Source organism: Haematobia irritans, chromosome 4 (assembly GCF_050003625.1).
Source record: "Haematobia irritans isolate KBUSLIRL chromosome 4, ASM5000362v1, whole genome shotgun sequence".
Lineage (NCBI taxonomy): Eukaryota > Metazoa > Arthropoda > Insecta > Diptera > Muscidae > Haematobia > Haematobia irritans.
In genome coordinates, this window is record NC_134400.1 from 104,226,953 (window position 1) to 104,244,913 (window position 17,961).

At 33.8% G+C, this 17,961-nt stretch overlaps 2 protein-coding genes across 2 annotated transcripts; both read right to left on the bottom strand.

Moving 5' to 3' along the window:
• Positions 1–3,076: 3,076 nt before the first annotated feature.
• Positions 3,077–3,931, bottom strand: LOC142233310 (trypsin beta-like). Its single transcript, XM_075304191.1, has one exon. It carries the CDS (start codon positions 3,929–3,931, stop codon positions 3,077–3,079), a length of 855 nt encoding a protein of 284 aa, XP_075160306.1.
• A 10,082-nt stretch (positions 3,932–14,013) lies between these two features.
• Positions 14,014–14,772, bottom strand: LOC142233315 (trypsin alpha-like). Its single transcript, XM_075304200.1, has one exon. It carries the CDS (start codon positions 14,770–14,772, stop codon positions 14,014–14,016), a length of 759 nt encoding a protein of 252 aa, XP_075160315.1.
• Between the last annotated feature and the right edge of the window lie 3,189 nt (positions 14,773–17,961).

Here is a 17,961-nt window from a genome sequence, read left to right on the forward strand (position 1 = left end):
TCTGAAAAACAATCACTTAATTCCATTTGGAAAGTCAAAAAATTGTTCACCAATATACCTTTCACAATTTTAAGCTCTTCTAAGAATAGTGATGGCAAAATACTTTCATGTACATATTGTACTTTTTGATATGCTTCCGCCATCACAGTTGGCGATTGTTGTAGCATCATTTACGAGTCTGTGGTAGCGATGAGGATGAAATGGAACTTTGAAATGCTGGCAGGGGCCAAGCGCAACTATCATATTATAATTTATTTAAACAAAAATGAAGTGCTGAAAACATAGTTACGCTTAAAATTGTGAAAGGTATATTGAAGAACAATTTTCGAATTTCCAAAGTGATAGTTTTTCAGACACGCTGCCTCCACCGAGAATAAACAAACAGGCTGATAGACGCTGCAACATGTAACTTGCTACTTGTAACTCATTTTTATTGAATGCGAAAAATTGTTTTAAATATGAAGTGATAGTCGTATAAATGCTATATTTATAAGAATTTGTAAATGTTTAATTAAAACAAGTATAAACGGCCGTAAGTTCGGCCAGGCCGAATCTTATGTACCCTCCACCATGGATAGCGTAGAAACTTCTACGAAAGACTGTTATACACAGTCGAATTAGTTGGTATGTGGTATCTTAAATCGTGGTATGTGGTATCTTAAATCGTAAATCGTAAATATCATATACTACCACCACGTACCACATTTCAACCAGATCGGATGAATTTTGCTTCTCCACAAGGCACCGGTGGTCAAATCTGGGGATCGGTTTATATGGGGGCTATATATAATTATGGACTGATATTAACCAATTCATACATGGTTGTTGGATACCATATATTAACATCACGTACCAAATTTCAACCGAATCGGATGAAATTTTCTTCTCTTAGAAGCTCCGCAAGCCAAATCTGGGGATCGGTTTATATGGGGGCTATATATAATTATGGACCGATATGGACCAATTTTTGCATGATTGTTAAAGACCATATACTAAAACAATGTACCAAATTTCAGCTGGATCGGATGAAATTTGTCTCTCTTAGAGGCTCCGAAAGCCAAATCGGGGGATCGGTTTATAGGGGGGCTTAGATAATTATGGACCGATGTGGACCAATTTTTGCATGGTTGTTAAAGACCATATACTAACACCATGTACCAAATTTCAGCCGGATCGGATGAAATTTGCTTCTCGTAGAGGGTCTGCAAGCCAAATTTGGGGGTCCGTTTATATGGGGGCTATACGTAAAAGTGGACCGATATGGCCCATTTGCAATACCATCCGACCTACATCAATAACAACTACTTGTGCCAAGTTTCAAGTCGATAGCTTGTTTCGTTCGGAAGTTAGCGTGATTTCAACAGACGGACGGACGGACGGACGGACATGCTCAGATCGACTCAGAATTTCATCACGACCCAGAATATATATACTTTATGGGGTCTTAGAGCAATATTTCGATCCTATGGTGGAGGGTATAAAAATAAACATCTAAATAATCGTGTTTTACTTGACCACAATGATTCTTTTCCAACTATCTTAAAATTCACTTTTTCTAATAGTTTGAAGGGGCTTTTGTTGGCGTCGCTTTAAATTTATCTAAAAAGACACCTAATAATTGCACTCATGCGATGCTTTTTTGTAGTAACCTGGCGTGGTACAACTTCCCAATAGTGACGGCGTTTTTTCCGACGTATTTTGGATATCCTTTACGACTGTTTTCGACGTGGTGGGGATTCTCAGAAGCGCCTTCAAATTCAAAAAATTTTGCCAGGGATTATAGTAAATATACATATATAATATATAAATTTTGAAAACAAAAAGAAAATAAATAAAAATTATTATTAATGGAAATAAAATAATAGAAAACTAATTTTACTGCCTGTTCATGTAATTTTCGTTCGCCTCAAGACGAACGATTGGCCAAAAAGCACATATTGATATCCCGAAAACCAGGGTCTGTGGAATCCCAATTGTTTCGGTGTTCGATAGTAAATCATAAATAATGAGTTCAGGAAAAAATTCAGGATTTTCTAGAAAATATATCTAAAGTTATTTTAGTTTCAATCTAGACGAACGATTCGTCTCGAGTCGATTTTGTGCTTCATGAACAGGCAGTTAACCCTTTCACTACCGAAATAAACCTAATGTTACAAACTTTATTTTTTTCTGTTTTTAATTGTATTAACAGCATGTAGAATAAAAATTGTAATTCTGAGGACCTACCTCAATTACTTCAAGAGCTATAGGAGTTTGTTCTGAAAACTTGATTCTTGAATTGTGACCAAATAGCTCTATGAAAATAAGCGCTATTTGATCTTTTATATCTATCGAAGTGTGAGAAAAAATACAAAAAAGAACCCGAAATATCAGCTATACTTTTAGTACGAATGTCTATTTATTAGAGACATACAGTAAAAAAATGGACTCAAAATTTCGTATTTTTCGTTTATTGTTAAAGAAGTTTATAAAAATGCATTTTAGTGCTCACAAATATGAAAAATATTTATAGCTTAAATAGATTAAAGGCTCAACTGTAAAATTACATCGAGAAATAAATCGAAACTAAATGGGAAAATAGAATTTGGTGTCGTTTTCGAATGTCCTCCTAGGTGGACATCGGTAGTGAAAGGGTTAATATTCAAATACATTGCATTCTTGATGATTGAAATTGTGAGTCAATATTATATCTACAATCAACGTTTTAATATTAGATACTCTAATTTTGAAATAAAATAATGAATAAAAGATGATGCATTCACCCAGAAAAAAGTGACCCCTTCTTTAAGTTAAAATGAACTCCTTGTGAAGAAAGTTGAACTTCGTGTAGCGCCAAAGACATTTTTATTTGTTTGAACAATGTGATTTTCGTAGAAATTAGGTAAAATTCATTCCATATATTAGTTAACATTTTCCTATATTTATGTACCACTATACTACAGAATGAAAAAATTTAACTGAATTTAATTCATATTATTAGTTCTTTGTTTACATTTTTATTTAATAACTAATCCAAACAGAGTTTTTTTGTTCGTATGAGCAACCACAGCATACCCGCCTTATGTCAGAAATAATATCATATCTTTTCGGCTAGCAATGGCTCCTGGCCACCGTATCGCCTTGCAACATTCATCACCCATTTGTATTGACGAGGGACACTAGTATATACGGTAGGAAAATTAAGGCTTTCACACCCAACGCGTAATGATACTATTCCATAAAGCACATTATTGTAGGTCAATGGACCGCCATAATCTCCTTGACAAGCATCTCGGCCAGTAGCATTGGTGCATATTAAGTTTTTCGTTATGATATGCTTGGTTTCGTATGTAGAACGACAAACGCCATTTGGAACTACTGATATGACTGCACCCCGCAAATCCTTTTCGGGCCTGGTCTTTTCGCCAACACTTGACCATCCGCTTAAAAACAATTTCTCTGGTATGGAGACATTACCCGGAGCGAGGCGAATTGGTTGTACATATTGTGACCAGATTAAGGGCTTATTTGTACGAAGCATAGCGATATCATTTTCAAGATTTAATGTGGTGAAACCACCGTTTATAACTATGGTGGTAATGAAACGAATGTTACCACCATTTCCACTGTTTGAGGATCCATATCGTATACCAAAACTTCCTCCTCCATAAACGCATTGAGCAGCGGTAAGAATCCAGTCCTGACTTAATATGGAACCTCCGCAAATGAAATAGTTATCTCTAAACAAGGCTATTTGATACGGAACTTCCTTTATGTCCACCAGTCTACTACCATGAATCTGTGTAAGATTGCCAGCGGATTCCGAAACACTTTGAACTCCAGAACTATCCGAAGATATTGTAACATTTTTCATAGAACTTTGTGCATAACTTGTGCAAAAATTAGCAGCTATGGTGACCACGGCAAGCACAAAAAAGTTCTCTAGCAACATCTTTACTATGAAATCGTACTAATCACAATGCCACTAAGTCGCAAAAGAAAGTTTGATGAAAATTTCAATATCTAGTCTAAATCTTAATGCAAATTGATTAGGTGCTATCAAAAAATATAGCCTATTAAATATCTAGGTAGATTGTAGTAGGTTTCTTCTCTATTATGTGTAGAATAAATTAAATCGTATCAAATTAGCAAATTCATATGTCAGTCACCTTTTACTTCCACACAGAAAAAAGTATCACCAAAATATTTCCAATTAAAAAGTTGATTGAAGTTTTTGCAGCTTCAATTAAATTTAAACTGCTTCAATTAAAATTAAATAGATTTAGTTAATAAAATGATTGACATTTTTTGTGTTAAAAATATATAAAATATGTAAATAAATATATAAAATATAACAAGTACATACGGCCGTAAGTTCGGCCAGGCCGAGGCTTATGTACCCTCCACAATGGATTGCGTAGAAACTTCTTCTAAACACTGTCATCCACAATCGAATTACTTGGGTTGCGGTAACGCTTGCCGATGGCAAGGTATCTTAAAACCTCCTAACACCGTCTTCTAAATTATAAGTATGGATATATTAAAATTAAAAAGACCGATTAAATAAGTATGTAATTCAGTTTGCCAAAATTTTCTATAGAAATAAAATTTTAACAAAATTTTCTATAGAAATAAAATTTTGACAACATTTTCTATAGAAATAAAATTTTGACAAAATTTTCTATAGAAATAAAATTTTGACAAAATTTTCTATAGAAATAAAATTTTGACAAAATTTTCTATAGAAATGAAATTTTAACAAAATTTTCTATAAAAATAAAATTTTAACAAAATTTTCTATAGAAATAAAATGTTCACAAAATTTTCTATAGAAACAAAATTTTGACAAAATTTTCTATAGAAATAAAATTTTGGTAGATTATTTTTGGCTCGAACGGCAACCATGATTATGAAAAGATATGGACCAATTTTTGTGTGATTGGGGATCGGCTATATATAACTATAGACCGATATGGACCAATTTTGGAATGGTTGTTAGAGACCATCATGCACCAAATTTCAGCCGGATCGGATGAAATTTGTTTCTCTTTGAGCCTCCTCAAGACAAATCTGGGGATCGGCTTATATGGGGGCTATATATAATTATGGACCGATGTGGACAAATTTTTGCATGGTTATTAGAGACCATATACCAACAGTGTTGCCAGTATTCGGGATTTTTCCCCAGATCGGGGATATTTTTTCGTGGATGGGGACAAAATTTTTGAGTTGGGGACTTGGGGATTTGGTGGGGAATTTCCACAAATTTGGGGATTTTTGTGGGGAATTTTCGATATTTGTTCAGTATACGAGTAATTATCACAGTAAGAACTATGGTTTATATGAAAAAAAAGGCTTAAAGAAGTACAGAGATTCTCAAAAAAATAAAAAAAAACTTTTTTACTATTGTGAAATTTTTTCGTAAGGACTCATATGCGTACATCACTGATTTTGAACATGTCCCATATCCCGCACATACAGAGTAGAGTTCATATCGGGACAGCAACGCATTTTGATCGATAAGTCAACTTTATTTCTTGACTATATGTTGACCGAACTCCCATTTTTATTTCTCGAACGAGGATTTGCATAAGATGACTCTTTATACCAATAATTAACTCTGATGGGGTCTGGTATCGGATGATATTTTGAGCACCCGTCTCCTGGTTTTGTGTTTTGAAATCTTCATTCAATTGCACATTTTTATTTTATTGAAAATGTTTTTGTTTTTTAAATTTTGTACGGATTTTCTACAGCAGAGTCGTTTATTTTTACTTTACTTTACTTTTTTTTCAAAAAACTTGCCAAAAATTTCTTGGGGATTTTTGTGGGGAATTTTAAATTAAATTGGGGATTTTTGGGGATAAAAGCGATCCATTTTGGGGACAAGATCTCGGAAAATACTGGCAACACTGTATACCAACACCATGTACCAAATTTCAACATGATCGGATGAATTTTGCTCCTCCAAGAGGTTCCGCAAGCCAAATCTGGCCGTCGATTTATATGGGGGCTATACGTAAAAGTGGTCTGATATGGCCCATTTGCAATACCATCCGACCTACATCAATAACAACTACTTGTGCCAAGTTTCAAGTCGATAGCTTTTTTCGTTCGGAAGTTAGCGTGATTTCAACAGACGGACGGACAGACATGCTTAGATCGACTCAGAATTTCACCACGACCCAGAATATATATACTTTATGGGGTCTTAGATAAATATTTTGATGTGTTACAAACGGAATGACAAAGTTAATATACCCCCCATCCTATGGTGGAGGGTATGAAAACTTTAAACCAAAGATGCAAATCCTTAAAATAAGTCTTAGCCTATATTTGAAGCGTTTTTATCTTAAATTTAAAAATTCAATATGTCAGTTGAGTTAAAGACGATTTCTTTAAATTAAAAAATGTTTTTCTTTATTTTAAGGAAAATTTGCCTTCAAAGATCTACAACTTCAGCAGAGAGACGCAAAATTTCAAGACTTAATGAAAAAAAATTTGAAGCAAGGATTATAAACTTTCTTTTAATTAAACTGTCATTGTTTTAAAGAATTTTGTCCTTAGCATTGCGTAAATTTTGAGTCCTAAAATTTAAGTTGCATAATCTTCCATATTAGGTCAATATTTTTTTCAGTGTTCAATTAGGAACTTATATATTGTCAACAAAATCTATGGCATTACTTACGTTATTATTATTATATTTAATTAGGGGTACTTTTCTGATGAAAATGTTTGTTTGCGAATATTTTGAAAAATAACAAAATGATTCTTCGAAAGCCAAATGCAGTATATACAATAAAATTTTTAGTTGTCGAGGCTCTTCAACATCGTTATTAATATAACATTTAAGAAATATTCATAAAAAGCATATGAAACCAAAAAATAAAAAATAAACGTTTTAATGTTTGTCCACGGTATTGTTACCGCAATAACAGCCAAGGATTTTAATTGTTACATTAAAACATTGGAGTATTAAGCGTTTTTGCTACCTTTGGAAAAAATCCGGTTGGACCGGTTGTGCCGATTATTTATTTTTTAAAACACCGCCCACCGGTTATAAAAAATGGTCCGGTTTTTTAGAACCGAGAAAACCTTACATTAAAAAAATTTGTTTTTTGATCACTTTACATAACATACCATTTCTATATATTGTAGTATAGTATTGTTAGTCTCTAAGGATTACTCCCTAGATGAATAATTAAAAAATCTTTAATATGACGTAAATATTTTTTTTAGAGTGTACTGATTTATTAGAAATTTGGGTGCATCTACATATTAGAAGGAACATGCTAATGTTATTATTATGATAAGGAAGCTAATGATTTATTTCTGCAAAACCACAAAACACCAGATATGGACAACTGAGGTACCCTTTGAAGCAAATCATCCCTAAAAGTGTCCAAAAAATCTGAAAACTCTTGTTTAATTTTCTAAGTCGTGCAAGTTATACCACATGATCACTCTTCTGAAGCAAATCGTTTCAGCTGTTTCCGAGATTAACTGCCCTTCAGTGAATCGTTCCCAAACTGGTTGTTTAATTTTGTCCCTTTTATTGGTCATAAAGGGTGATACGGTCAAAATTTGGTCAATATAAACTTGATTTCTTTCAATTTTGCATTTAAAAAACCTGAACACCCCTCATTTTGAAGGTGTGTGTGTGTAGAATGTTGCTCCTATTTTGATTTTGGAATTCACTCTTCAGTTGTCAAAATGCCGTCCAAGCAAGAAGAGCAGCGTATCAAAATGTTGCTCGCGCATCGCGAAAATCCGAGCTACTCGCACGCAAAGCTGGCAAAATCGCTAAAAGTTGTCAAATCAACCGTTACAAATGTAATTAAAGTGTTTGGGGAACGTTTGTCGACAGCCAGGAAGTCTGGATCGGGGGGAAATCGAAAACCGGAAGCCGCTGAGACGACAAAGAGAGTTGTCGGTAGTTTCAAGCGAAACCCTAACCTCTCTCTCCGAGATGCCGCAAATAAGCTGGGTGTATCGTCTACAACCGTGCATCGAGCCAAAAAACGAGCCGGACTATCGACTTACAAGATGGTAGTGACTCCAAATCGCGATGATAAACAAAATACGACGGCCAAAGCGCGATCCCGGAGCAGGGATGGAAAATGCAGTACTATAGTACTTTTTTCAATACTTTTTCACCCCGGTCAGTACCGTAGTACCCCCGCGAAGAATTTAGTACCTTTTGTGTAGACATTTTTGAGTCGATATCAGATTTATGGTACAATGGCTTTGACAAAATATTTTAATTTTTTGAGAAAGTCTTTATCAACCTTATTTGCTAATAGTCTTTTACAAATATGGCAAAACAGACATGTTCATGTGGGAAGAAAATCTCGATTTTGTAAAAGACATAGTCAAAAACAGGATTTTATTGAACTTCAAGAATGTTTTAGTCGAAAAAAGAATGCGATTCTATATTATCGATTTTTTATTTCGGTAGAAAATGTTGTCAAAATTTTATTTCTATATAGAATTTTTGCAAAATTTTATTTTTATAGCGAGTTTTGTCAAAATTTCATTTCAATTGAAAATTTTGTAAAAATTTTATTTCTATAGGAAATTTTTGCAAAATTTTATTTCTATAAAAAAAAATTTTGCAAAATTTTATTTCTATAGAAAATTTTTGCAAAATTTTATTTATATAGAAAATTTTGTCAAAATTTTATTTTCTTTAAAATTCAGTCTCTTGACAATAATCTTCCAGTGAAATTTTTGTTCAAATTTAGTAAAAAGTACCTTTCCGCTCAAAAAATACCTTTTTTGTACTTTCTTAAAAACTGTATTTTCCATCCCTGTCCCGGAGGCTGTACACGACGATGCTGACGAAGTTTGACTGCGTGGTAATGGACGACGAAACCTACGTCAAAGCCGACTACAAGCAGCTTCCGGGACAGGAGTTTTATAAGGCAAAAGGAAGGGGAAAGGTAGCAGATATTTTCAAGCACATAAAACTGTCAAAGTTTGCAAAGAAATATCTGGTTTGGCAAGCCATCTGTACCTGTGGCTTGAAAAGCAGCATTTCCATAGCTTCCGGGACTGTCAAACAAGAAATTTACGTGAAAGAGTGTTTGAATAAACGTCTGCTGTCTTTCCTGAAGAAACACGGTTGTTCCGTACTGTTTTGGCCGGATTTGGTATCTTGCCATTACGGTAAAAAGGCCATGGAGTGGTACGCCGTCAACAACGTGCAGGTGGTTCCCAAGGACAAGAACCCTCCCAACACGCCAGAAATACTGGGCTATTGTCAAGCGGAACCTAAAAAAGACCAAAAAAAACTGCTAAGGACGAGCAGCAGTTCAAGGCAAACTGGTTTTCTGCGGCGAAGAAGGTGGCTGTACAAAATCTGATGGCAGGTGTCAAGCGTGAGGCCCGGCAATTCGGATTTGGAAAAGCGAAAGCGTAACTTAATATTTTTCCTGAATTTTATACTAATTGAACTTGAAAAAGAAATTTAATTTGATTTTTTAAATAAACGATTTCACCGATTTACACGCGTTTTCCCTAGACCAAATTTTGACCGTATCACCCTTTATAACCGATGAAATTAGTGTTAGGTAATAGGAAAAGTAAATTTACCCCCATATAGTTAACTGGTTGTTTGTAATTCCTCAAATAACCAGTTTAAGCCAAAGGGTTATATAACAGTATCATAAACTGTACCCAAGGCTGATCTGCATGATTTCAATAGAAAACCGACTAGAAAATATATACAAACCACTATTCCGAAAATAATAATAAGAATTTCCTCCAGATTTTATTTGGAGGAACAAATTTCATCCGATCCGGTTGCAATTTGGTGCATTATATTAGTTTATGGTCTCTAACAACGATGCAAAAATTGGTCCATATCGGTCTATAATTATATATAGCTCCCATATAAACCGATCCCCAGATTTGACCTCGGAAGCCTCTTGGAAGAGCAAATTTCTTGGAGGCGCAAATTTCATCCGATTGGGCTGAAATTTGGTAAGTTGTGTTAGTATATGGTCGCTAACAACTATGTCAAAAGTGGTCCATATTGGTCCATAGTTATATATAGCCCCCAGTTACACCGATCGCCAGATTTTTTTTTCCTGGATAAGCGAATTTCATTTGATCTTGCTAAAATTTAGTACCAATCACACAAAAATTGGATCGTATAGGTTTATAATTGTGTACAGCCCCCATATAAACTCACCCTCATATTTCACTTCTGCCTCTCTTTTACCGCGCAAAAATTCATACCGGTCAAGAACTGAATTGTACACCCTCAAAAAAAAATCGCTTCTCTAACATATGTTCCAAACATATTTTGCAGGAAGCACATATATTATTGGATATTGCCGAAACATTATTATGTTTATTTTATGTGAACATATTATATGTTTGGAAGCATTTTGAGCCCAAAAATATTATATGCTTGGAAGAATTTTCTCCCCAAGAAGATTGTGCTCAATCCCTCACATAATTTTCACTTCCACGAAATTTTTAGTTCTTGGCATGTTTTTCTGTAATACAAATAATGTTGAAGAAATTATCAAATTTTATAATTTTTTTAAATTTTACCTTTCGCCTGGACGGAGAGTCGAACCGGGAACCATGTAATTTGTAAGCCTAGACACTACCACTGGGCTACGTAGCTGTTATAGTCAGTGTTACCGTTGGAAATTTTGAAAAAGTCGCAAAAAAGGTCGCATACTCAAAAAAGGTCGCACAAAAAAGAAGCATAATGATAAAAAAGTCGCATACATTTGTGAAGTAAATATTTTTATTACAAAAAATCTTCTATAAATCAACACAAAACAATAAAGAAACACTCCCTTTAACATAAAGAAATATTTTAGCATCTTATTGTATCATAAAATCCAGTAAAACGTAAACTTGCAATAAATAAAAAATGGATTTTTTCTCCTTCCTAAAATTAGCAGAAATGTACGAGAACGCCATCAAGTGCCAATTTACTATCAGCCAATTAAAATCATTTAAATCAATTAAAAAAACAAAAATATTTATTTTTCATACTACACTCCTAATTGACTCTGTGAAATATATTTCATGTATTATTTGTTTATGGCTAACTCTTGCAAGATTTTACTGGGAAAAAAATTCCTAGCAAAAACTTGCAATTTATCTATTCTTCAAATTTCAAATTTGATCTCACTCTGGCTCTCTCTTGCTGGCTTTTTGGAGTAAACGAAAGACTCCAGTAAAAATTTGTGATAATTATCAAAAATTAGTGGGTACTCGAACGGAGCTAGTGGTTGAAATGATATGCAACAAAACAACGACTTAACAAACCAGAACACCGTGTAGGGTAGATATCGTAGGTTAGGTGTCCATTGTGATACTATACGTGATTTTCTTTGAAACATTCATAGCAACGTTGCTTTGAAACATTCAGCATCCATCGTAGAAACACATTTTGCTCTTTGGTCGGAACTGGGTTTGAATCCATGACCCTTTGTATACAAGGAGGCCATTGCGGTGGCTTCGCGTAAGGCACACGGCGATGAATTCCCACTTATAAAAATTGTTTAAAATTTAAGCACTTCCCTTTTGTGCCACTTTAGTCGCATGCGTGAGACTAAAGTCGCACATTTTACATATTTTAAAAAAGTCGCACAAAAAGTCGCATGACGTCAAAAAGGTTGCAAAATGCGACTAAAGTCGCACAACAGTAACACTAGTTATAGTCACCAATAGACAATTATCGTCATAAGTTACATTTATATAGCATAGTTTGCAGCGCCCACGAGCCCATGCTACATTAAACATTATTTAACAGAAACATACATTTGTTGGCCACGTGGAGCAGTGGTTACCATACGTTCCGATTTCTTTTAACGAACCAAGAAAAAAATTGTGCCCATAATGCCAAAATGATAAACAAAACACATGTCCACACATACATAAAATGCTGCTCTCAAGGCGAAAACACATGCTGTTTTTTTTTTCAAATGTCTATTCTCTTGGTTCCGAATGTCTATTCTCTTTACTCTTTACTCATTCTAATATTCAAATTAAATAATATTTAGACTTAAGCATATCAAATTTTTGGCCTTATCATAAAACAGATTTCAGAAACAACATACACCCAAAAAAATTTTCTGATTCAATCACGAAATTAATTGATCCAATTAATTTTTTAATTGAAATGTCTTCAATCACGAAAATGATAGTATCAATCACAGTGATTCAATTAAATATTTAATTGATTTTGAATGCAAACCCCAATTAATTTTTTATTTAAAAAGGTAACTACTTTCAATTACTTTCTGAATTGGCTTAAAGTTATTATTCGGATTAAGAAATGTTCATCACTTTTTTTAACTGACTCAGTCTTCCGAATTTGATTAAAAAGTTAATTGTATCAATTAATTTTTTAATTTAAAATTTTCAATCATTGACTTAATTAACTTAATGTTTCTATCTTGATTAAAAAGTTAATTGTATCAATTAATTTATTAATTGAAAAAACATTCAACTTCAATTAACTTTTTAATTGGAAATATTTTGGTGATATTTTTTTCTGTGTACAAGCGGTTTCACAGAAATTGCTCTCTTTTCATTCTCTCGCTGTGTTATGTTGATATCTTTCGTCAACCTTCCCGGTTTCCATCTCTATTTCTTTCTCTATACTCTATACTCTCTCTCTGTCGCTCTCTGAGTAAAATATCACAACATATATATGTTTACTCGAAATTTGTAAATTTATATATGTTTACATTCACACACATTATTTTTATAAAACATTCATGCCCCAAACATAATATATTCTAACATATTAACATATGTGTCCCAAACATTTAGTGTTAGTTTAGGAACATTACATATTTGCACTTAAATATATTGTGTTTAGAAATTTTGACCGAAACACATTTTGTTTATATCGGAACATATGAAAAACATATTTTTTCTAACAGTGTATAGGTTTTTAATCTGCCTTTTTTGCCTAATATATTCCCCGTATGGACTAACTTCCAATTTAGAAGACGATGTTAAAGAGTTTTTAAGATACTTTGCCAATGACAAGTATTACCGCAACCCAAGCAATTCGATTGTGGATGACAATCTTAGTATAAGTTTCTACGCAATCCATGGTTGAGGAATTAATTTAATAAATCAGACTTATAACATTTTAATATATCTTTTAATTTGTTTTTACAAACAACTTGAAATTCGCTCTTCAAACTTCACTAAGCTACCCAGCAAAAAAAGCGTCGTCAAAAAGTAATGAAAATGTTCTTTTTGGATCCGGAAGTCGTGCAAAATTGACGCAGAAGCGATGAATTTAAAATGGGCTTGTCATAGGACGGAAGTCCTCCATTTCGACAGCCGTTGCACTGAATTTGCACCACTTCTTTAGGTGTAATCCGAATTCAATGTTTTGGATGTAAATTAAAAAATTCTGTGATATTTTGTCAAATAAATAAGTTTTAATTTTTTTTTATAATTTTTAATGGATTCTAACGATTGTCGGAAATGTTTCACCTCAAATATTTTCTAAAACTCACATTTTTTCAGTTGGATTTAGCATTTTTTTTTTCGACAAAATTTAAATGATTTGTACCATTTTATAAATTCTTATTCTGTTTTTAACCTATTTGAAACAAAAAAAAGTTAAAAGTACCTATTAAAAGTATGAAAAAACCAAGTTATAAAAAATTGAATGAAAATAACTTCCTGGGTAGTTAAAATAAAGAACATCATTGGGAGTGCATCTTCTGGAAGTGCTTTTATAGTTGTGCCTTTGGAAGAACTTCATAGAAGACATGTAAAATTTTTTTTTTTTTGTACAAACAACAAAAACTATGAATTCTCCCCGCAACAGATAAGAGGAAGTGTGAATTGACATCAAGATACACACCTATAAATCAGTTTGGCCATTAGTTAAAAATTTCATAAGAGGAAACCCATAAAGTGACATACAGCAGGAATATTTAATCACTGTAATGACCGGCATTAAAGTTCAACAGATCACAGAAAATTTTTATTAAAAACATCGATTCAGATACATACGATACTTATTATATTAGTCTACTTGAACGTGGCTTTTCTTCCACCCCAACGTTTAATAACTTTCTTTATCCATTTGTTGACTCTTCGAATGTTGGTATAAATGCCAGGATAGTACGGACGTGCGCATCCAATGCCAAATGATACAATACCATATTGTATACCTCGTCGTACTAATGGCCCACCCGAGTCACCTTGGCATGAGTCCTTTCCTGCACCTTTGGCACAAATCATATATTTTGTAATGTAAACATCTTTTCTATATCTATATCTGCATTTTTTGCGATTCACTCTATGAAGTGTTACACCTTTCAGATGATTGGGAGAGGATCCTCCCTCACGCAGAGTTCCCCAACCACTTACGAAATATCTTTGGGGTAAACGACGACCGCGCTTGGCCAAAGCTATGGGTTGAACGAATTGCGTAAATCGAAATCGCCGCCAAACACGAATCAAACTAATGTCATGATTAGCGGTATATGTATTGTAACCCTTACTGATTACCACATAACGAGCACGGCGAATTTGGCCACCTCTGTTTACCCATGGGGAACCAGCTCGAACATGAAACCTTCCACCGCCCTCGACACAATGGGCTGCAGTTAAAACCCAGTCCGCACTTATTATAGAACATCCGCATATATGGTAACCATAGTAGTACAGGGCACATTGCCAAGGTACTTGTCGTATATTAACGTCCTTTCCTCCGACTATACGCGTTCCATTTATACTATACTGCTCTGGATCAAAGTAGTCCAAATCATCGATTCCCTGCTCCATAAGCGTAACATTCCGCAACTGGGCCAAACAGATGTCAAGTTGAAGCACAAAAACTATGTAGCTTATTGGCGGCAATATTAGTTTCATCCACATCCTAACTGTGCGATTATACAAGTGAAACTAAAGACCATCGTTGACCCATTCTTTTTCTTTACCTTACCCGAATAAATTTAAAACTCTTAACATACCTTCATATGTCCCCAATTAAAAAGAAAAGTATTGACAAGTATGACCCCAATATCTACCACGAACGAAGTTCATTCACTTTGATATTACGTCGTCGCCTCTAATCTTTTTTAGTCGCTCGCAAATATTGAAATTTTTTTTGGACAGGTCAAGAATTTTTAATTATAATTAACAGTATGGGAATTAATAATCCCATGCTAATTTGAATTAAATACCCATGGATGGAACATACATATATTTTTAAAGCTGAGAGATAAGTCCCTCATTACCTATAATACTTAAGGCTATTCTATGGAAACTGGAAAATATAAACATAGCACAGCTATCAAAAATAACATACTCAAAGTTGTACAGCAAAAAATGGAAGTTTTGCCCTCGACGTTTCATTCTAACATCTAATAATTTTCACTTGCGATGAAGTTCTTTTGTACAAGTCTTAAAAAATTCTCTTTTGGCCGTTTTAACCCTAGCTCAGCACTATATACAAATGTAGATATTTCATAATCTAGGGGTAATGTAGAAAAAATTGATGCCAGAGCTACACGCAGAGAAGGAATATGAGCACCACAAATATGTTTCAAGAGCAAAATGTTATTTTTGGACTGCGGACATGGAACATTTCTATTTTGGAAAAAAGTAATACATAAAAATTCAAAAGTGATCTGTGTAAAGATAGTAATGCATTGTATTGTTCATTTTATGTGGGCGTTTTTTCTACATCAGGAGTAGGGTTTTCTTTTTCTCGGACTTTTTTCATTCCCGGGAAATCGGGAATTTTTTTCGAATTTCCCGGAATCCCGGTCAAAGGGAAACCAACTTCGATGGGGCATACATTTACACAGTTGAATAAATTAGAAATCGCCTTATGCTACGATTATAAGGCGTTGTCTGGACAACTAACAATATATATAATGTTGATCTCTTACTCGTAAAATGAAAAAAAGAACGTGGAATCAGTGAAATGTGTAAAAACAAAGTTTAGTTCCTCTTTATTAATTCTTTCGCTACCGAAATAAACTTAATGTTAAAACCTTTTATTTTTCTTCTGTTTTTACTTGTAATAACAGCAATTTTGAGGACCTACCTCAATTACTTCTGATTGATTGGTCTTGATGCTTGACTTGTGACCTATATGATAAACCCATGTTAAATTCATTGCTTCTGCGCCAATTTTGCACCAATTCCGGATCCAAAAAGAACATTTTCAGAACTTTTTGCCGGCGCTTCTTGCTGGATGGTTATCGTTACGTATCGTACGTGTTTGAACCAATTGTCAAATCACTTTTGCCACTCTGATTGAGGTGTCTCCAAAACATGCATTCTGAACGCATCAACAGCTTCTTCAGGTGTCGAACTTTCGACTGCTATTTACTTTCGGGCTAAAACGCGTTAATTCACAATTCATCGTCTGTGACTATCCCAGCAAAAAAAGTGTCGCCAAAAGAGTAATGAAAATGTTCGGATCTGGAAGTGGTGCAAAATTGGCGCAGAAGCGATGAATTTAACATGGGCTTGTCATAGGACGGATGTCTACCGAATTTGCATTACTTCTTAACTTGTAATCCGAATTCAGTTTTTGGATGTGAATTAAAAATTTTTGTAATATTTTGCCAAATAGATAATTTCTGTTTTTATGATTTTTAATGCATTTTAACGCTTGTCTGAAATATTTGACTTAAACAATTTTCAAAAATTCGCGATGGATTTTATTGGACAAAATTTGAATAATTTGTACCACTTTATTAATTCTTACTCTGTTTTTAACCAATTTGAAACAAAAACAAAATAAAATTAACCATTAAAAATATGAAAAAGCGAGTTATAAATTGAATTAAAATAACTTCCTGTGTAGATGAAATAAAGAACATCTTTGGGAAAACATTTTTGGAAGTGATTTTAATGTTATTCCTTTAGAAGTATTTCTATTTTTTACTGGGATGTCATAGATGTGTTTCATCTATGAAAAGAATTAAAATAAAGAAAGGAATTAACTACCCAACAAAAAAGCGTCGCTAAAAATGTAATGAAAATGTTCTTTTTGGATCCGGAAGTGGTGCAAAATTGACGCAGAAGCGATGAATTTTACATTGGCTTGATATATGACGGAAGTCCTCTATTTCAACAGCCGTTGCTCTGAATTTGCATCACTTCTTTAGATGTGATCCGAGTTCAATGTTTTGGATGTAAATTAAAAAATTCTGTGATATTTTGTCAAATAAATAATTTTTATAATTTTTAATAAATTCTAACGCTTGTCTGAAACGTTTGACCTCAAGTATTTTCAAAAATTCACAATTTTTTCAGATTGGATTTAGAATTTTTTTCAACAAAATTTAAATGATTTGTACCATTTTATGAATTCTTACTCTGTTTTTAACCTACACTCATAGAAAAAAGTTTGGTAAAAACAGCAGTCGATGTCTGCTGTTATATTTTTGTACTTTAGGGCCTAATGAACAACAATTTATAAGATTTTTAGGTTATAAATTTTTCCCCAGAGCATATTTAAGAACCAAAAGTAGTTTTTATACCCTCCATCATAGGATGGGGGTATATTAACTTTGTCATTCCGTTTGTAACACATCGAAATATTGCTCTAAGACCCCATAAAGTATATATATTCTGGGTCGTGGTGAAATTCTGAGTCGATCTAAGCATGTCCGTCCGTCCGTCTGTTGAAATCACGCTAACTTCCGAACGAAACAAGCTATCGACTTGAAACTTGGCACAAGTAGTTGTTATCGATGTAGGTCGGATGGTATTGAAAATGGGCCATATCGGTCCACTTTTACGTATAGCCCCCATATAAAGGACCCTCAGATTTGGCTTGTGGAGCCTCTAATAGAAGCATATTTCATCCGATCGGGCTGAAATTTGGTATATGGTGTTGGTATATGGTCTCTAACAACCATGCAAAAATTGGTCCACATCGGTCCATAATTATATATAGCCCCCATATAAACCGATCCCCAGATTTGGCTTGTGGAGCCTCTAAGAGAAGCA

Excerpts from the sequence above, each read along its gene's own strand:
- LOC142233310 (XM_075304191.1), bottom strand. The coding sequence starts at position 3,931 with ATGTTGCTAGAGAACTTTTTTGTGCTTGCCGTGGTCACCATAGCTGCT.
- LOC142233315 (XM_075304200.1), bottom strand. The coding sequence starts at position 14,772 with ATGGAGCAGGGAATCGATGATTTGGACTACTTTGATCCAGAGCAGTAT.